At 42.5% G+C, this 21,576-nt stretch overlaps 1 protein-coding gene and 1 long non-coding RNA gene across 9 annotated transcripts in view; one reads left to right on the plus strand and one right to left on the minus strand.

Moving 5' to 3' along the window:
- The window catches only part of LOC114489884 (zinc finger X-chromosomal protein-like), a 60,617-nt gene that overhangs the window by 23,303 nt on the left and 15,738 nt on the right, over nt 1–21,576 (minus strand). For 3 of the 8 annotated variants that reach the window (XM_036017261.1, XM_028503734.2, XM_036017257.1), the window contains exon 2: nt 4,100–4,193. In XM_036017261.1, the coding sequence (XP_035873154.1) occupies nt 4,100–4,160 (61 nt within the window). In that variant the 5' untranslated portion in view covers nt 4,161–4,193. Of the gene's footprint in view, nt 1–4,019; nt 5,699–21,576 lie in introns of those variants that run through there. The other 5 variants (XM_036017260.1, XM_028503735.2, XM_036017256.1 and 2 more) reach the window with 5 other exon arrangements.
- On the plus strand, nt 5,748–20,593 carry LOC118498611. Its single transcript, XR_004901099.1, has 3 exons — nt 5,748–5,835; nt 8,985–8,987; nt 20,583–20,593. It is a non-coding gene; the product is annotated as an uncharacterized LOC118498611 (long non-coding RNA).

Genomic DNA, 21,576 nt, shown 5'->3' on the forward strand with positions numbered 1-21,576 from the left:
AAAAAAAAGGGGAGCTTGACCTTAACGGAATATATTCAGCAACTATTTGAACTGGCTGGAGTCAGATTAATGGCTGGACTCCCAGAAGAAACAACATCCTGATGACACGTTGAATTTAGTCATTTAAATTCAAAGGAAATACCCCAGTTTTACCTTGATGGCTTTTTGATCAATAAAAAAATGATGGAGGCTTGGGTAGAAACCCTTCACTTCTTTGCACAACCAAAAGGATAACCAATCTAGAAACAATAAACAACCAAAAGTGCCAGAAAGTCAAATTGCATGGAACTCTGGCAACCAAGGAGTTAAATAAACATTTACCAGACAAGTAGCAGAGATAAAGGGGGCAGCCAGGTGCGCAAGGGGGGAGAGAGGACAGGACACATGGCAAAGCAAGGCAGAGGACTGTGCACTGTCAAGGCAGGGGGTTGGTTGAAAGGGAAACTAACAATTCGAGCTAGTTGTAAACTACAGCATCGAGTTTCATGGCAGGAGAAACTCCCAGTCTCATACAACAGAGTTTACTGGAAAGTGGGGCAAGGGCCCAGCAAGCCATTTTGTTCCCTCTCTGAACCCTCACTCACAAGCAGTACCACAATGCAGCAAAGAGGGTTGCCTCAATGGGGTGAACACTTAAGACCCTGCCTCCCTACAACATTAACAGGTAACCAAAACTAAGCAATATGGCCCAAATGAAAGAACAGATCAAAACTCCAGAAAAAGAGCTAAACAAAGAGGAGACAGCCAACCTATCAGACGCAGAGTTCAAAACACTGGTGATCAGGATGCTCACAAAATTGATTGAGCTCCATTGCAAAATGAAGGAACTAATGAAGGTTACACAAAGTGAAATAAAGCAAAATATGCAAGGAACAATCAGTGAAGGGAAGGAAACTGGGACTCAAATCTGGAGTCCCAGATCTGGAACAAAAGGAAGAAATAAACATCCAACCAGACAGAATGAAGAAACAGGAATTCAAAAAAATGAGAGGCTTAGGAATGTCTGGGACAACTTTAAATGTTCCATTATCCAAATCACAAGGGTGCCAGAGGAGAACAAGACCAAGAAATTGAAAACTTATTGGAGCAAATAATAAAGGAAAGTTTCCCCAATCTGGCAAGGAAAAAGACTTCAAGAAGTTCAGGAAGCTCAAGAATCCCAAGGAAATAGGACCCAAAGAGGAACACACCAAGGCACATCATCATTAAGTTAGCCAAGATTAAATATAAAAAGAGAATCTTAAAAGCAGCAAGAGGAAAGGAGAGGGTTACCTACAAAGGAGTTCCCATTAGGCTATCAGCTGATTTTTCACAAGAAACCATACAGGCAAGAAGGGGCTAGAAAGATGTATTCAAAATCATGAAAAGCAAGGATCTATATCCAAGATAACTCTATCCAGCAAAGCTATCATTTAGAATAGAAGGGCAGATAAAATGCTTCCCAGATAAGATCAAGTTAAAGGAGTTCATCATACCAAGGCCTTATTATATAAGGGGACTTGGACCTAAGAAATAGATGGAGATCAAAAACTATGAATAGTAAAAAATGACAACAAACTCACAACTATCTACAAATGAACCTAAAAAACGAAAAGAAAAACTAAGCAAACAACTAGAAGAGGAAGAGAATCAGAGAAATGGAGATCACATGGAGGGTTAATAGTGGGGAAGTGAATAATGAGGTGGAACGTACAGGGAATAAAAAGCATAATGGGTAGGCATAACATAGATAGGGAGATGTTAAGAATAGTATGGGAAACAGAAGTCAAGGAACTTATATGTACAACCCATGGACATGAGCTAAAGTGGGGAAGGTTTGAGGGTAGGTGGGTACAGTGCGGAAGGGGAGGAAGGGGGAAAAATTGGGAAAACTGTACTAGCATAATCAGTAAAATATACTTTAAAAATTGACACAATGAATTCTGCTGTTTTAAACTAAGTTTGTTAAATTTTTGGTGCAGTAATAGAAACGAACACAGATTCCATACCAAAGAGTAGAGTGCTGACACATCAATACTCTTAACACATCAATTGGCTTTGGAGTCAGACATTCCTTGAATAGACAACTAGGAGAAATACCATATGGATGTTAACAACTCATGCCACTGAATATTCAGAGAAAATGACCAAGGTAGAGAAATTATACAAGGACTTAATACAATACCTAATTGTCATGTAAAGACTATTAAAGGACACCCTGTCTTTAAGAACACTGCTAGTCAGGGCAAAAGCAAGTTAGAAACATGTTAATATAAACTGAAGAAAAAAATATCCTTGATAGGTTGTAGCAGATGTCATAGCAAAACTGTATCTTGCAGTTATGTGGAAGACATAAATTACAACAATGAAGTAGGATATTTAGCTCAGGAGATTTTAGTACAGTGTGGAAGATGTGGCCTCATTTCTTGTTGAGGGAGGTTATTCTGTAGGAACAACTGATTAAAAAACATAGCAGGACTGAATGGGGAAGTTCTCTGCCATCACAGATGTCAACAAGAGAAAAACAGTTAAAATTAGAAAGATTTATTGTTAGGAACGCAAGTTCTAGGGAAAAAGCAGTACGTGACTTTACAATTCTTCCTTGATGACCAAATAATCCAAATATAATGTCCTTTGAGGTCACTAAAGTACACGCCTCAGACAATCAAATTTGGGTGTTTCAGGGTAGCTTAAAAAGGGTATTGTCCCTCAGCCATCTAAGTAGAAGTCAGAAAGAGATGTGATTATCTGAGAAAGGCATGTAAACAAGTTTTGGTCTAACAGAGGAAATTCCCATGACATACACAGAAAATGTACAAAATTCTCTAAAAACTTAAATAATCAGAATCAATGCTAACTTAAGATAGAAAAGGACAAAGAAAGTACAATATAAAGGAGACTGCTAGATTCCCAAATTGTTAAGTGCAGGAAGCAGGCTGATAAAAACTACATAACTACAAACACTCACCATCTTAGATGAAAAAGCCAAGAAGAAGGAGCAATGCCATGGACCATAAAAGATTATTCTCAAGACTGAAACAAAATGGAATGGCTTCATCTTGAATACTGACTACATTTAACCTTCCTTTCACACTGTTTGAACCAAAATATTCAAAACTCCCCTATAATTTCTGTTGGGAGCAATTATACTTAATGAACTAAATACCAGAGTACTTAAAGCACACAATTTAGATGACATTTGGAATTTCTCAACTGCTTAATTTCAAATAACAATTTTAGATGCTGAATCTGGAAACAGATTTTAATTTTGGGAAGAACATACATGTTTGGGGCACCAGATGTAGACAATGTAGACACAATGGTCCTTCAAGGATAGCCAAATCCTAATTCCTAGAACTTTTAAGTATGTTATGTAACATGACAAAAGAAACCTTGTAGATCTACATAAGGTATGGAAGTAAGATAGGTAAATTATGTTGATTGGGGGTCTGGTGGTAGTCAGGAGGATGTGATGGATTGGAAGGCCCAAAATATTTGAAGGATGAGAGGGACTCAACCCATTTTTGTCACAGAAGAAATATGGGCAGTCTCTAGAAACAAAAATGGCACTTGCTAATAGTCAATAAGGAAACAACAATCTCTACCTTAAAACTACAAGGAATTAAATTTGGCCAAAAGTTTGAATGTCTTAAAACAGGATTCTCCCTCAGAGGCACTAGAAATAAATGTAGCTGTCAACATCTTGATTCTGACTTAGTGAAACTATAAACACAGAATACAGGTGAACCACACTACATCTCAACTTCTGATGTACAGAACTGTAACAAATTGGTGGTGTTTTAGGTTACTAAAATTGTGGCAATTTATTATGGCAACAATAGTAAACTTATACAAGTGGAACTGAACAAGAAACACTTTCACATAGTCTTATCAATGCTCTCTGGACTTAGTAGTGTAACTGCAAAATATGAGAAGTACTGGAGATAACTGTTAAGATTTTGATGTTGATGGTGTTACTTATTCTAACTATGATATTTTAATAAGGTAACAAGACACTTAAGTATGAATCAACATAATACCTAGCAATTCATGATCTTGACAAGCAACTCCATATTTGGTAGATGGAAAGCAGAACCCCCCGCCCAAGAAATAGATATACCTATTCCTTCAAAAAATGTGTTTGGTTCTTGAGGGTGCAATTCAAGTTCATCTTCATCCATGGTCTCTGATTCTCATTAATCACAGCTCCTAAACTAGGGAATAAAGTATACCAAACATTAACTTTTTGATGTCTCATATTTAAAATGTGATCATGATATTTACATTTCTAAAATTCTCAAATTTCTTGATTCATCAGAAACCTATCAATGAGAATATACTGACTTCCAGTTACAGACAGACAGCTATCTCGTAAGATACAGCAGTTAAGTCAAGAAGATTGACAATGGCATCATTTTAATCAGTATCACAATATGATACAAAAACCACAAATCTGAAATATGTACTTTAATAATTTGCATACGTAAGTTTACATTACCATCATTCAGATTAAGATAAAGAATGTTTCTTGCACCCCAAAAGACTCCCATGGCCTCTCTTGTCTTCTCTCCATCAGCGGTCCAATTACTCTTAAGTTCAATTTCAACACCTTTTGTAGATTATTGGAAAAATTTCACCAAGATTTTATTACATCTTTAATTTTAATGTAGTAGGCAATCTTCCTACCAACAAATTACAAAATAGTCAAAATTCAAAATCTGTAACAATGGTAAACACTCCTGAGATTTCTGCATAGCTTACAATAACCTATCTTAACTGACCTTTGAATTGTAGAAGTAATTTTCCAAGTACATTTATATTCTCCAATCACAGCTGAATTGGTACCAGCTATAAACAGGTAAAAAAGACTCATCGTTGAACACAACAAAATCAAAGCTCTAGCTATAAGATATCTGAAACCATAAGCAAGACTTGCATATGTTCTCCCCTTCTGGTGAATAAAAATATAACAGATGAATATGAAAGTTGAAGTTTATTCACCAAATTTGGCTAAGGTTAGCAGGAGAAATTCAGTTAAAAAAAAAAAGTTAAAATCCAAAGAATACAATAGCTCTATTATTTGCCTACAAAGCAAGAGAGTAGATACAGAAATCAGAAAGGGGCCTTTTCTATAGCCAGTTTATCTCTTTCTAATTCACCTTTAATAATGCTATTAGGAACAGTTTCTTAAATGTTTATTTTTGTCCACAATATTAAAAATGTATTCTCCTAAGAATACAGTTAAGTTTTCAACAAATATAGTATATTAAGTACATTTTCTTATTGTCTGCGTTGTACATGCTCTTGATTTGGGGCCTTAATCCTGAAGACACAGTCCCTCCTAAAGCTATCTAAATTCTACAGATATCATGTCTCCTCTGTGAGGACATCTTGATATAAACCAACCAGAGTATCCACCACCAGTGAACTTACATACCAAAACAATATTCCCCCACTCTAAAATACCCCAGGCCCAGGTACCAAATAACTAGGTACAGCTCTTATAGCTACATTCCAATTCTAAAATTAGCATATGTGCCCTAACTTGCCCATTCCCTCCTGATGGGCTCTACATCAAGCTGTCCCTTCTCCTCCTTTGCCTTCTTACCAAGCCTGGTCCTTACCCTAAGTGACCTTAGTGCATGGCATGCCTCTCTTTTTCCTTTTATACTGTTTACCTTCCTTCATTGATACTCATTTTTATATCTGATGTTTTACCATATCTAATCAAAACAAATCTCCATCTATATTAACACATGTAAAGGTCACTAGCTCTGATTCGCCTTCTGTTAAGTCAAAGGGGGCCTGGTTAGTTTCTGCTAGGGTACAGATAAATCATATTATTGCTAGGGGTCAGTGAATTTCCCAAACATGAGTTAAATGTCAGGCCTCTGTTTAAAAATAGTTTAATGCCTTTCTGTTGAACTCTAAATAAAATTCAAGCTTGGATTTCAATCTAGTAAGATCTGGCCCTTACTACCTTCTCCCTACTCTTAATTTCCCTTTACTCATCTTCCCCTCCTCACCACCGCCCACCCCCTACATAACCCCAATCTCTGTTTCTCTCCTAGTATAAACAAAAATAGAAAAATTCTGTATGGGTTTCTTCTACCTGGGTTTCTTCTTCACTGTCATGTGATTTATCTTCTTCATCTGCTTCCCTACCACACAAACACAACAAAATGCTATAAATAATCCCTCCCACCTCTGAATTTCAATAGCACTTTATCTTTCTTTGTTTACTCTATTTCTTAACATATGTCATGGTATTTATGCCCTAATGTTCAGGTATTAAATCATATAATACTTGTGGAAGTATGCCAATAAGAAAATTATAATTTATATTGTGAAGAAGTGAATTTATAGCATGTCACCTCTAAAATATATCCAATACATTTTTTAAAAATAATATTTTTGCCCTGGTTGGTACAGCTCAGTGGATTGAGTGCTGGCCTGGGAACCAAAGGGTCACTAATTCAATTCCCTGTCAGGGCACATGCCTGGGTTTCAGGCCAGGTCCCCAGTGGGGGGCCATATGAGAGGCAAACACACAGTAATGTTTCTCTCCCTCTTTCTTCATCCCTTCCTCTAAAAATAAATAAATAAAATCTTTTAAAAATAGTATATATTTTATGACATTTACTCATACCAAATAAAGAATATTTATTTGATAACCATTACAATAATGGTGATAGTAATAGTTTTTAACCGTAAGAAAATGGAAAAGGTACTTGCTCTAAATAGTCACTACTTCCTCACCCCCAAATGCTCTGGCTTTGTACTTCTTTTATCTCTTTAAAATATAATGGAAGGATAACTGCAAAAATATCTTGTTAAGTATAAATAAATGAAACTAAAAAAAAACCCAATTAAGAAGACAATGAAAACAATTTTTAGTTAAGGTTTCTTCAAATTTCTCTACAAAAACTAACCTCCTTAGCCTAATAAAAGTTCTATCTAAATCCTCATGGAGGAATGCTTTCTACTGGCCTTACTGTTCTCATCCCAAAGAACACTGATTGAGATAATCACCCATGGACTTCCACCATGTATGGAAATCCAAGAGTCCACTGGAGAAGTTCCAGCACTCTGTTAAGCAGGAAAAAAAAAATGAATTTGGACACACTGGAGTAGCTGAGGAGCAGTAACACCCTTCCCCAAGGTAGCACAACTCAGTCTCACTTTGTCCCAAAGTGAGAAACTGTTTAAGTCCCCAGCTTCCCATGTATTCAAGATACTGTCTAAGAGGCTCTCTTATTTCTCACCCCATCCAGAATACTGAATGTGTGGTACAATATGGGGCAAGTTCACAGTAGCCCATGTTCTTGGATGCAATCCTATTAACTGCTTCATGATGCGTCAAAAAATCTATCAGGAAATCCATACCTTGCCTATGATCACCCCAACTGGCCAATGGCCACACCCAGTTCTTCTTGCAGATTACTCATGCACATCTCCCATGGTTAGTACCTTGTGTGCACTGCCAACTACAGCAGTACCAGGCCCAACTCTGGGATTAGGAGAAACCACACAAACTTGAGCATTCAGCACCACCTTGGGAAAGCAAACATAAAGTTCTCAGTACCTAGCTTCGTTGTGCAGGGCTGAGGGAAGGCACCCCATCTCAAGAATTCCCGCAAAGAGGGGGACAAAATTGTAGGACAGGCATCTCTACAGAAAGGTCCAGAGAGCCTCAGAATCCCTACCAGGTCTGACAGGAAGTACTTGCAACTATAAGCCCAATAGTAAAGACTAGAGAAGACGACTGATTTCAAATGTAAAAACACTGTGAGACCTCAAAGAATACAAAAAATTAAGGACAAATGACATCAAAAAACAGTAATTTTCTAGCAACTAACCTCAAAGACGTGGAGATTCTGTAATTTGCCATTAGGAATTTTAATTAATTGTTTTTAAAGGAAGATTAGAGAGTTATAAGACAACAAAGAAAGACAATGAAATCATGAAAATAATATTTAAGAAAGATAAAGATCATTAAAAAAGAAATAAATTCTGGAGTTGAAAAATACAAGGAATGAAATTTTTAAAATGAAATAGAAACCTTCAGTAATAAACTGAACCAAGCAGAAGTAGGTGTGAGGTAGAAATAGGGCTTCCAATATAATTTAATCAGAGATAAACAAAGAAAAAGAAATTAAAAAGTAAAGATAGCTTATGTGAACTATACCACTATAGGGAATAATCTAATTATTACTGAAGGCACCAAAGCATAGGAGATAGAAAGGGCAGAAAGTTTTGTTTAAAGAAATAATGACCAAGAACTTCCCAAAACTATTGGGAAAATTTTGGACAGCCAAGTTTATGAGTTATAAATCTCTATACAATTTCAACCCAAAATAATCTTTCCCAGGGCACATTATAATAAAACTCTCAAAATTAAAGAAAAATTTAACAGCATCAAGAAAAAAAATTCTCACATACAAGGGGACCACCAATGAACTAGTAACAGATTTCTCAGATGAAATACTGCAAGGTAGCAGACAATAGCACTACACAAACACAGTACTGAAAGAAAAAGTAGTGCCAACCCAGAATACCTAACCGGTAAAACTGTCTTTCAGAAATAAAGGAAAGATGGCTCTGGCCCCATAGCTCAGTGGCTTATACTGTCACCCCACTATGACAAGGTTCTAAGTTCCATACCCTAACAGGGCACATACAAGAAGCATCCAACAAAAGCTAAAGTTGAACAAGTTGATGTTTCTCTCCCTCTTTTCCTTCCCATCTTTTTATACATCAATAAATAAAAATTTAAAAAATAAAAAAAAAATTTCAAACAAAAGCTAAAGGAGTTAATCACCACTAAAACTGCTTTACAATAAATGTTAAATTAAAAATAGCTCATTAGCAACATGAAAATATAAAGTATACTGGTAAAGTAACTAAGTATATAATCAGTCAGAATAATCCAATACTATAATGTTGATCAGGGTGTAAGTTAAAGAACAAAAGCATTTAAAATGACTATAGTTACAATTTGTTAGTGAGTACACAAAATTAAAAAAGGTAAATTATGACTGAAATATCAATGTGAGGAGAGAAAAAGATGGCAGCAAAGGAGATATGAGCTGAAACTACTTGCTCATGCACCCAACACTTAGCTGATCTTCCGAAAAACGAAGTGAACAGCCAACAGCATCTTACCTGACTTGAAGTTTGGAAGCCAAAGCTGATGAAGAGGACACTTCCAACTGAGCATTAAGGAAGCTTTATAGATGGACAGAAAAAGTCCCCCAGCATGATGCCAAAAATGACGGCTATGCAGTGACATCAGAAAACAGCTGGGTTGCCCTCCCCTCTCAGGCAGGCAAATCAGATCAATGCCAGGAGCGACCTGAATGATAGTCACTGGGGAAAAACAGCACACATGCCTAGAATGGGGCAACAGTCATTGGCAGGGACAGTACCAGAGCGCCAGAGGGTTCATGGCAACACCTGGAGCTGGGAGAAGGGGTGGACAGTGACTGGCTGTGACTGACATAGACTTTTGACTTGCTAGAGAGTTGGAATGTGTAGAAAACCAGACAGTGGCCTGAGCAGCAGTGGGTCCCATAGAGACTTTTTACAAAACGGCATGGGCATGTTGGGCAGGGACCTCCTGCATGCATCTGCCCAGCCAACAGAAGGATTTGCTCCTACTCAGTGCACCTCCCAGACTGATCAAAGGGTTGCAAAGCAAGGTGGTTTTATCACCAGCAGCCCAGTGCAACTGCACAGAGAGTGCGAATAACACATTTCTCTAATGGCAATGGGCTATAAACTGGGTACCTTAAGTTACTGCAGCTCAGACTGAGCAACCTTCCTTGGTGGAACTACTAGAAGAAGAAAACTGAGCACCACTACCCCATAAACTGCTGGAGCTGGGAAGATCTGGAATACCAGGTGGACAGAATTAACATTCAGTAGGTGGTTTTTCTTTAAAAAAAAAAAACAAAAAAACAAAAAAACAATTTTACTCATTATGTTATTACACTTGTCTTAATTTTTCTTGCCTTTATCCCCCTTCCCCCAAAAGCATTCCAATCCTCCACTAGTTCATGTCCACGGATGTACATATAAGTTCTTTGGCTTCTCCATTTCCTATTCTTTTAACTCCCCCTTCTCTATTTTGTTAGCTGGAATTATGGTTCTTTTTCCCAGTACCTTTCCCTGCACTGTCCCTGACTCCTTCCCCACTGATGACAATCCATGTGATTTTCATTTCTCTGATTCTGTTCCTGTTCTACTTATTTCCTTAGTTTGTTAACCTGTTTTTATTTTTCAGTTCAGTTATCCACAGCTGTAAGATTTTTTGTCATTTTAATGTTCATAGTTTTGATCTTTTACTTAGATAAGTCCCTTTAACATTTCATTAAATAAAGCCTTGGTGATGAATTCCTTTAACTTTTCCTCATCTGGGAAGCACTTTACCTGCCCTTCTCTTATAAGTGATAGCTTTGCTGGATACAGTCATCTTGGATGTGGGTGGGTCCTTGCCTTTCATGACTTCGAATACTTCTTTCCAGTTCCTTTTTGCCTGCAAGGTCTCTTTTGAGGAATCAGCTGCGAGTCTAATGGGAACTCCTTTGTAGGTAACCATATCTTTTTCTCTTGCTGCTTTTAAGATTATCTCCTCTTTAATCTTGGCTAATGTAATTATGATGTGTCTTAGTGTGTTCCTCCTTAGGTCCAACTTCTTTGAGACCCTCTGAACTTCCCAGACTTCCTGGAAGTCTATTTCTTTTACCAGATTGGGGAAATGTTCCTTCACTACTTGTTCAAATAAGTTTCCCATTTCTTGTTCTTCCTCATCTCCTTCTGGCACCCCTATGATTTGGTTGCTGGTGTGTTTAAAGGTGTCCCAAAGGTTCCTAAGCCTCTCCTAATTTTTTTGAATTCTTGTTACTTCATTCTGTTCCAGTTCAATGATTATTCTTCCTGCTGTACCAAATCATTGATCTGAGTCCAGGTAATATTTTGCTTTATTTCACTTTCTATAGCCTTCAACTTGACTTCCTTTATTTTGCATCTGTACTCAATCATTTCTGTGAGCATCCTGCTTACCAGTGTTTTGAACTCTGCATCTGATAAATTGGCTATCTCCTCGTTACTTAGTTGTTTCTGGAGTTTTGACTGTTCCTTCATTTGGACTCTATTTCTTTGTCTCCATACAGCTCTTACATTGTATGGGGCACAGCCTTAGCTACTGGCCAAGGCAGAGCAACCCACTTCACCACACTGTGGTGCTATATGTGGAGGAGGGATCAGAGATGGAAAATGCAACTTTCTCAACTCTCAGCAAGCTTTCAGTCACTTCCATCGCTACCCACAAGCAAACTGGGCCCTTATGGTATATCGTACCCAGGTGGGTGGGCTTGTGTATGTTCTAAGACCCTATGGGTCTCTCCAATGAACTCTCCTGTGAAGCTGGGAGTTGCTCCTGCTGCTGACATGCCCACAGGATTTTACAGTCACAGTTCTGAGGCTTTGGTTTCCTGAGCTAGAAACCTGGGTTGTGTTATGTCTCACTCCCCAGTTGTTCCTCCCAGTTTATCTGAACACAAATGTGGGACCATAAGCTCTGCCAGACACAGCCTTGCCATGAGTCCTCTCAACCCTGGCTGCCCATCTCTGCCCCTCCTAGCAGTCTGGACAAATGTTTCTTTATTCTTTAACGCCTTGGTTGCCTTACTGCCATACAATTTGATTTTCTGGCAGTTCTAGTTGTTTTGTAGGGGAGAAAGCCAAATGCCATTTTCTTAAAGCTGATGCAATAACTCCTACTCTTGCTTCTGTAAGCCCACTTGGCCCACAGACACCCACCTGCCCCAGCAGCCCTGGGCAGGAAACCCTGCAAAAAGCGCTGCAGAGCAAGCTAAAAACCATTAGCCCCTCATCACTCACCCTGCTTGTCCAGATGTATAAGAGGGAAATGAAACAGAAGCTCAGGGTCCAGACTTTGGGAGGCTACTCCTCCAGGCCTGCCTGAGTAATAAAGTTCCCTTTGTTACTCCCTGTCTTGCTGAGGTTATTCCAGTCCCTGGTCTTCTGCAACATTTCTGGTTCCCTGACCGGGAATCAACCCACGCAAGCAGGCACTCTGCCTCCAGTGGAGTGGGTGTTGGTTGTTCCAGGGAGCCCTGCGACAAGCAGGAAGCAAGCCACCCAACCCTTTCTTCAGGACCCACCTTGCCCCCAGGGTTCCTGGCTGGCGCCTGGCATCTCAACCCTGACCTGGCTACAGGGAGGAACGAACGGGCAATCAGGAGCCTTGTGGCATCAGGAATGGGTAAATGGTCTTGGGACCCAATCCAATGTCAGGCCCGTCCTTTGGGAAGGAAGGACAGACTGATCATTATCATCTCTTGAGGCCCTCGGGCCGCCAAGTAGGGCCCTCCTGTGAAGGGGGAACAGTAAATAACCTCTGGATACCTAGTGTGATTGTAGTGTGTATGTCTGTGTGGCTCCACGGACCTGGCCCATGGAGTCTGAGTGGGCCCTAACCTGCAGTTCCTGGGTGCTATCATACAGCCTAATGGCTGACTAACCTGGACCCTGCTCGGGAATGCTTAGCTAAGACAGGACCAAGTTCCTCAAGAGAGGAGAGGCCAGGTGGGCAACTGAGTGGTCCCCCAAAAGGAGACACCATTCCTTTGTATGCCCACATCACACCGCAAGGAACAGGTGTGGCAGGCAATCAATTCCCCTCTGTGTTAGATTGTATGCTGCAGAATTTCCACTGGTTTCAGGGCATGGACCCCTCACTAAACCCAGACACTTTGGCCACCTTCTTCGAATCAGAGTGGCCCACTTTTGGAGTAGGCTGGCCCTATGAGGGAACCTCATAGGGATATCCCTATGAGGTTGGGATCCAGAGGGATCCCTATGAGGTTGGGCTGCTCTGGTTATCCCTCCTAGGGATAACCAGAGCAGTCCAACACATTGTGAGGGGTCCCCCAGGCCATCCAGACCAGTATCTATATATAGACTACTGGCAGGAATTAGTACAACAAATGCCATCCTGGTTTCAGGCTTTTGCACCAGCAAAAAGTCCAAGAAAAAGAGGTCTCTGGTGGGGCACATCCAGCCCAAGTGTGTGGCCAACCAGGCAGCCCAACAAACCACACGACACGTATCCCTGTTGCCCAGGGTCCAAGGACAGGAAGGCATCCCACATATCAGAGAGACTAAGAAGATGAATCCCTGATACTAGTGCTTCCACCACCATATGCCCCAGGAGGGCCAGGACAGGAGCCAACACTTGATACGCCCCCGCAGTCAGTTTCTCTGCCAAGAACACGTGAGCCACCTCAAGCAGGCAGTCCAGTAGCAGCCACACTCCAATCCCAGCCAGCAATCCAAATGGCCCTCTGAGAAGCACAAGGCCCCCACCAATTAGGACCAGACAGGACTCCCCAGCCAGGCTGGATGATAGTCTACCACCAGCTCTTCACCACCACAGACCTCCTAAATGGAAATCACCACATCCCCTACCTAGAGAAGTCACAGGCCCTAATCGACTTTATAGAATCTATCATGCAGACCCACTGGCCCACCTGGTACAACTGTCGCCAATTACTCCTTACTCTGTTCAATACTGAAGAGCGGCAGAGGATCCTCCAAGAGACTTTGCAGTACCTCCAGGCCACTGCCCCTGTGGGAAAACTCCACCCAGAGGCATGAGCCTGGGGAACCACGCCTCAAACACAGCCCAACTGAAACCACGGCACGGAGGAGGGCCAAGCAGCACTCCAGTGCCACCAAGAAGCAGTCCTGTGGGGAGTTAGGGAGGGAGCCTAGAACCCCACCAACATGTCAAAAGTTGCCACCGTGATGCAAAAGCCAGATGAAGGCCTGAAGGACTTCTATGAACACCTCTGTGAAGCATACTGCATCTACATCCCGTTTGATCCTGAAAATTCTGACAATCAGCATAGGGTGAATACTGCCTTTGTTACCCTGGTGGCGGCCAACATAAGGAAAAAGCTCCAAAGTTAGAAGGGTTTGCCAGGATGAACATCAGTCAGCTAACTGAGGCAGCTAACAAAGTCTACAACAATTGAGAGGAAGTGGCAGAGAGAGAGGCCAGGAAGAGAATGGAAAAAAAGGGAGCACTACTAGCCACCGCTCTCAGGCAGCAGAAGAGACCACCTAAAGGGGAAACACCTCAGTCCAAGCAAGGGGGGAAGAAGACTCATGGGTCCCTGGACCTGAACCAGTGTGCATACTGTAAAGGTAAAGGGCACTGGAAAAGAGATTGGCTGAACCATAAGAAGGGGTGGTCCCGTCAGAACCAGCACATCCCAGAACCTCAAGCCCCAGCCATGCTAAGTTTGGCTGGGCTTGACTCGGACCAGGAAGGACTGGGCTCCCTCAACCTAGGCCCCCGAGAGCCCACAGTCAGAGTCCAGATTGGGGGGGAGGGGTGAACAATCCCCTTTATGGTAGACACAGGGACAGAACATTCTGTTGTCACCTCGCCGGCTGCACACCCCTCAGGGGGAGCCACCTGCATAGTAGGGGCAACCAGATAGCCAAACGCCCAAAAGACTTTTTGTCAAGCATCCAAGCATCCAAACAGCAGACCACAGGGTCATGCATGAGTTCTTCTACCTTCCAGAATGCCCAGTCCCCCTCCTGGGAAGAGACTTGCTCACTAAACTCAGAACACAAGTAACCTTCCACCCACGTGGGAATGCAAGCCTCCAACTTGGGAAAAGTCTCATTCTCCTGGTTACCGAGCCATGAGAGGAGGAGTATCAGCTCCATACACAGCAAGCTGAGAATCTGCCTGACTTCAATGAGAAAGAAGCAGAGGAACTCAGGGCCCAGTACCCAGAAGTCTGGGCAAAAAACAACCTTCCAGGCTTGGCCATTAACCGTGTGCCATTAGTGATAGACCTGAAACCCAGCACATCCCCCACTTGGCTATGGCAATACCCAATCCCCTGGGAGGCCCAAGCCAGCATTTCTGAAATCATACTTCTGCACAAAAAGAATGCAACTCTCATACTGTGCCAGTCCCCATGGAACACACCACTACTGCTGGTTCAGAAACCAGACAGGAGTGGCTACCAACTGGTCCCAGACTTGCAGATGGTCAATGAAGCCACAATCAGCCTCCACCAAATCAGTCTGAACCCGTATAACCTCTTGGGCAGCTCCCGCCACAAGCAACCTGGCCTATTTGGATTTAAAGGATGCTTTCTGCTGTCTACGGCTGGCGGAACAGAGTCAGCCCCTGTTTGCCTTTGAGAGAAAGATCCCATGACAGGGACTAAGCCCCAATTCACTTGGACCCAACTGCCCCAGGCGCTCAAGAACTCACCCACCCTCGGGGAGGCCTTGGCCAGAGACTTGGGCCCATTCGTGGCCTCAGAGAAAGGGATCACCCTCCTCCAGTATGCAGATGACCTCCTCCTGGTGGCACTGACCCACCAGCAGTGCCTGGAAGGGTACCCAGATGACCCAGGCAGGGTACCTGTCAGGGGCCAAGTACAAGGTGTCCTGGAGGAAGGCCCAGATCTGCCAGCAGCAGGTCAAATACCTTGGGTTCATCACCACTTAGGGAAAAAGGACCCTAGGACTTGAGAGGAAGAAGGTCATACTCACCCTACCTATGCCCAAGAGCTGATGAAAATTATGAGAATTCCTAGGAGCTACAGGATTTTGCCACGTCTGGATCCCAAAGTATGCCGCTCAAGCCAGACCATTACACCAGGCCCTGGTGGGTCCAGGTATGACACCATTCTCCTTGGGACAAGCACAGGAGGAGGCTTTCCAGGCCATTAAGGAGCTGTCAGGGTAGGCACCAGTCCTGGAACTGCCGGATTCAACCTCTTCATCCATGAGGAGGACAAAATTGCCCTAGGAGTGTTAACACAGACAGTAGAACCCTGGCAACAGCCAGTAGCCTACTTATCTAAACAGACTCAGTGGCGTTAGGATGGCCCCCGTGCTTGCAAGCCATTGCCACCACAGTAACACTCCTGCAAGAAGCAGACAAATTGACCCTAGGACAAGATATAGAGGCCCATATTCCCCATGCTGTGGCCAGCCTCCTGACCAAATAAGGACACAAATGACTGTCTAACCCATGACTGACCCAGTACTACGGGCTCCTCTTTAAAACCCCCCAAGTGAAAGTCAAGGAAATACACAGGTTGAACCTGGACGCCTTTTTACCAGCAGAAGATGGGGAGCCTGAACACAACTGTGCAAGAAGTCACCGGAGACGTATATGCAAGCAAGCCAGACTTGCGGGACCAGCCCCTGTATAGCCCCAAGCTGACTCTATACACAGACAGGAGCAGCTACATAGAAGGGGAAACACAGTATGCAAGGTATGCAGTGACTGACAACCACGGAGTTTGGGAGGCAGCTGCCCTGCCAACAGGGTGGTCAGCACAACAGGCAGAGCTAGGGGCATTAATCTGTGTCCTAGATCTGGCCAAAGGGAAGACTGTTAACATATATACAGACTCACGGCTTGCCTTTGCCACGCTACAAAGAAGGAAAAAGAGGTCTCCTCCCATCAGGAGGTAAAGGGATTAAAAATAAAGGAGAAATATTTCAACTACTAGAGGCTGTATGGGCCCCGAAAGCTGTAGCTGTAATACACTGTAAAGGCCATCAAAAAGGAGAGACAGAGGTGGCATTAGGAAACCAAATGGCTGATAAAGCTGCCAAACAGGCAGCAAAAGGAAACATGAAGACTGAGTAGCTCCCAGCCAGCACCTGTCCCTTACTGACCCAAGACCTGCTCAAACTGACATGCACCCTCAAAAACAATGCATGAGCAGAGAACAAAAACTGTGCAAAGACCCTCTCAGGACCATGGCGCCTGCCAGATGGCAGGATATACATCCCCCACAGTGTTGGACCTGGTGTCAGAATGCCATCAAGTTATCCACCTAGGGAAGACGGCAATGGAAGCCCTGCTTAAGAAGTACTACTACATAGCCAGACTCCCCAGCCTCTGCACCTCCATCAGTGCCCGCTGTGTCACCTGTGCCTGGAACAACCCACTGCAGCACCCAAAGGCTCCACCCAGGATCTGGATTACAGGTAATATGTCTTTTGAAGATCTACAAGTAGATTTCACTGGGGGAAAAAAAAACCCCAGCAAGGGCTACAAATACCTGTTGGTGTTCATCTTTCTCAGGATGGGTAGGGTGTACCCAACTCCAACTAAAAAAAGAGTCAAGAAGTCACCAAGGCCCTTCTGAAAGAAATCAAACCCCAATATGGGCTGCTCCTGACCACTGGCAGTGACAATGGGCTTTCATAGCAAAAACAATACAAGAACTGAGCAAGCATCTACAAATCAAATGGAACCTACACGTGGCATACCAACCCCAGAGCTCAGGGAAAGTAGAACACATGAACAGGACCATAAAACCACCCTAGCCAAATTCCACCAAGAGACAGACTGCCCTGACTGGAGCTCTTGACCGCAGTTCTGTTCTGAGTGTGCAACACCCCAAACCAGGCTGGGTATACTCCCTTCAAGCTCCTTTTTGGGAGACCACCACCAGTCTTACCACTACCCCGGGAAGATTCACAAGTTCTAGGAGAAGCAGCACCTGATTGCTGGATCTGCTTACCCTTAACCTGACAGGCACTCATTGGGGTACCCACCCCCTCTAATTGGACCCCGACAGGAACACACCAAGAAAACACCACCATCCTCCTTGGGCCCATGGTGACTAGGGTAAGACTCATTAATATGGAGGCCAGCTTCACCTGCTTAATTCCCCAAGATGACCTTGCAGAACCACTAAGAGTTGGAACGCTCATCAGGTATCAGTGCCAGTGAAACGAGACCCTTAGAAATAAAGAGACTATATGCAACCCCCCCAGGCATTTTCTTTCTATGCAATACTATGGCATACTGATGCCTACAGGCCAACTGGACAGGACTCTGCACACAACTGTTCTTAACTCCAGATATCAATATCTACACCCCAGAATAAGTAAGGAATTATCTCATCCACAAAGAGTGACAAAAAAGAGGTATGCTAGCCACCGCACTTACAGGAACTAGTCTAGCAGGAGGGGTAGGTACAGGTGTAAGTGGGCTGGCAACCTGGGTGGGAGTTTATCATCAACTATCTCAGTAAGAATCAGTGAAGACACTGAACGGGTAGCAGACTCACTCATGACCCTCCAGCAGAAGATAAACTCCTTAGGCCAGGTCACCTCACAAAATTGCTGGGCCCCTGACCTCCTTACTGCTGAGAAGAAAGGAACCTGCATGTTCCTAGATGAGGAATGTTGATATTTCATTAACCCGTCCAGGGTAGTGACCCAGAAAGTAAGAGAGCTAAGAGAAACCATACAAAAGGTCAGGGCAGACTCTACTAGTTCCTGGAGATGGGGCACTGGCCCCTGAATACAGTGGCTCCTACACCTGCTAGGACCCCTGCTCACTATCATAATAGGAATAACTATTGGACCATGTATAATATGGACTCTGGTCCAAACCACAGAAGCCACTGCAACCTGGAGAACCACTGCACGGATACTAGCCCTCCAAGAGTATCAGGCCTTGAATACTGAGGGAGAAAAATACCTAATCCTAGAAGAGCAAAGCGATACCTATGGTGATGCCCTCTAACACAGACATCAAAGTGGGGAAATGTCGGGGGGAAAGCCAAATGCCATTTTCTTAAAGCTGATGCAATAACCCCTACTCTTGCTTCTGTAAGCCCGCTTGGTGTGCTGAAACTGCAGACACCCACCTGCCACAGCAGCCTTGGGCAGGAAACCCTGCAAAAAGGGCTGCTAAGCAAGTTAAAAACTGATAGCCCCTCATTGATCACACTGCTTATCCAGATGGGAAATGAAATACAAGCTCGGGCCCAGACTTTGGGAGGCTACTCCTCTGGACCTGCATGAGTAATAAAGTTCCCTTTGTTACTCCCTGTCTCTTGAGTTATTCTGGTCCCTTTTCTGCAACAGTTTCTTGTTATTCTGTTCATGGAGTGGCAGACTTAATATCATCAAAATGTCTATACTACCCAAAGCAATTTCCAGACTCAACTCAATCCCTATTAAAATACCAATCACATATTTCACAGATACAGAACAAACATTTCAAAAACCTATATGGAACCATAAAGAATCTTGAATAGCCACAGCAATTTTGATAAATAAAATAGGAGGGATCACAATACCTAATATCAAACTGTATTACAAGGCCACTGTAATCAAGACAACCTGGTACTGGTGTAAGAACAAAGACACATAGACCAAAAGAACAGAACAGAGAGCCCAGAAATAAACCCAAGTCTCTACAGTCAATTAATATTTGACAAAGGGGGCAGCAGAATAAAATGGGGTAAAAATCTCCTCTTCAACAAATGGTGTTCAGAGAGCTGTCCAGCTACATGCAAAAAAAATGAAACTCAATCACCAACTTACACCATACACCAATATAAATTCAAGGTGAATAAAAGAAATATAAGTCATAACACCATAAAAGTCCTTCAGGAAAACATAGGCAGGACAATCTCAGATATTTCATGCAGCAATATTTTCATGGATATGTCCCCTAGAGGAAGGGACATAAAGGAAATAAACAAATGTGATCCCATCAAAATAACGAGCTTCTGCACAGCTAAAGGAGACAGCATTAAAATGAAAAGAGAACCAACTGTATGGGAAAACATCTGCCAATGATGCCTCAGACAAGGGTTTAATTTCCAAAATACACAAAAAAGTCACACAACTCCACTCTAGGAAGACAAACAACCCAATTAAAAAAATGAGCAAGGGACCTGAACAGACCCTTCTCCAAGGAGGACATAGAGAGAGCCCAGAGACATATGAAAAGATGCTCAGTATCGTTAGCTATGACAGAGATGCAAATTAAAACCACAATGAGGTACCACCTCACATCAGTCAGAGTGGTCATCATAAACAAAGCAGGAAACAACAAGTGTTGGAGAGGTTGTGGAGAAAAGGGGACCCTTACAGCACTTTTGATAGGAATGCAGGCTGGTGAAGCCACTGTGGAAAACAGTATGGAATTTCCTCAAAAAAGTAAAAATGAAACTGCCTTTTGGCCCAGCAATTCCACTACTGGGATTATATCCTAAGAATACTAAAACACCAATTCAAAAGAACCTATGCATCCCAATGTTCATAGTAGCGCAATTTACAATAGCCAAGTACCGGAAGCAACCTAGGGGCCCATCAGTAAAAGAATGGACCAAAAAACTATGGTACATTTACACAACAGAATTCTACACAGTAGAAAGAAAGAAGGAATTTAACCTTTGTGACAGCAGGGATGGAACTGGAAAGCTAATTGATATAATTATGCTAAATGAAATAAGCCAGGCAGTGAAAGACAAATACCAAATACCATGAAATACCATGTAATTTCACCTTGAAGTGGAACCTAAACAACAAAACAAGCAAGCAAAATATAACCATAGACATTGAAATTAATAATAAATGGACAGTAACCAGAGGGGATAGAGAGGGGAATGGGTGAAGGGTTTTCAGGAACAACAATAAGGACACAGGGACAAAACCAAGGGGGAAGGAAATCAGAGGAGGGAAGTGGGGATGGCTGCTGTTGATGGTAGTTGCAGGGGTAAAATAAAGACAACTGTACTTATGGGATTTTTTTTCAATTTCTCTTTCTTCTCTTTTTTACTATTTTGGTTTTTCTTTGTGGTTGTTGTTGGTTAATCTGCTTCTTTTTTTCTCCCTTTCATAATAAACTTTAACTTTTCTTCTTTCACTTCACTTGTATTCCAAGTAACACACTAACCTTGGTCTTTTACCTTTTATTCTTATTATTCAGGTTGTACATGTTTTTATATTATTGTTATTCCAAATCCCACACAGCACCCTTCCCTATTCTTAATCCACTTTGCCATCTTCCTGAGTTATACTACTATTGTTGTAAACTTTTTCTCTCACATTACACCATGTTCCTGTCCCTAACTCTCACTCTCTCTCCTCCATCTGCCGGGAGCCAGCCCAGCCCTGCTGTCTGACACAGTCACAGAGGGAGCCGCACAGCAGACACAGTGGGGGAAAGTACTTGGCACTCCTGTACTTAATCACTGTATTACTGCCTGTGCTTAGGGTCTATGTGATCTACCATGGGACTGGGACAAATGGCAATTCCACAGAAGAAATACAGTTCTTTGAAAGTAAGCAAGAAAATGACAGTTCATTAGAAAGTGACTCCTCACCAGAGTGTCCTCCTAAGTGGGTTAGGAAGTTCAAGCAACGGGAATGGAAAAGACTCCTAGGATTACTCCCAACAAAAGCCCCTATACCCACCCTTATTACACAATTTCTTAAAACCAGGGCTCTGGGAACTAGAAATAGACTCAATAAACATATTTGGTCAGCACTGTGCCAGTATCCATAGTCTGGTCCCCCTCGAACTCCTAGGTCCATTGATTCCCCTTTACCCTATACCAGAATCTATCATAAAGGGACAAGATGAGTAAATATGAATGGATACTGTAAAGATTATTATAGACTCCCCTCCTATGAAGCACTTAAGCAATCAGGGTCCCCATGGTGTTTGTTGCCAAAAGAGGTCAGACATCAAAGATGGAAACAAAT

This window comes from Phyllostomus discolor, chromosome Y, assembly GCF_004126475.2.
Source record: "Phyllostomus discolor isolate MPI-MPIP mPhyDis1 chromosome Y, mPhyDis1.pri.v3, whole genome shotgun sequence".
NCBI classification, from domain to species: domain Eukaryota; kingdom Metazoa; phylum Chordata; class Mammalia; order Chiroptera; family Phyllostomidae; genus Phyllostomus; species Phyllostomus discolor.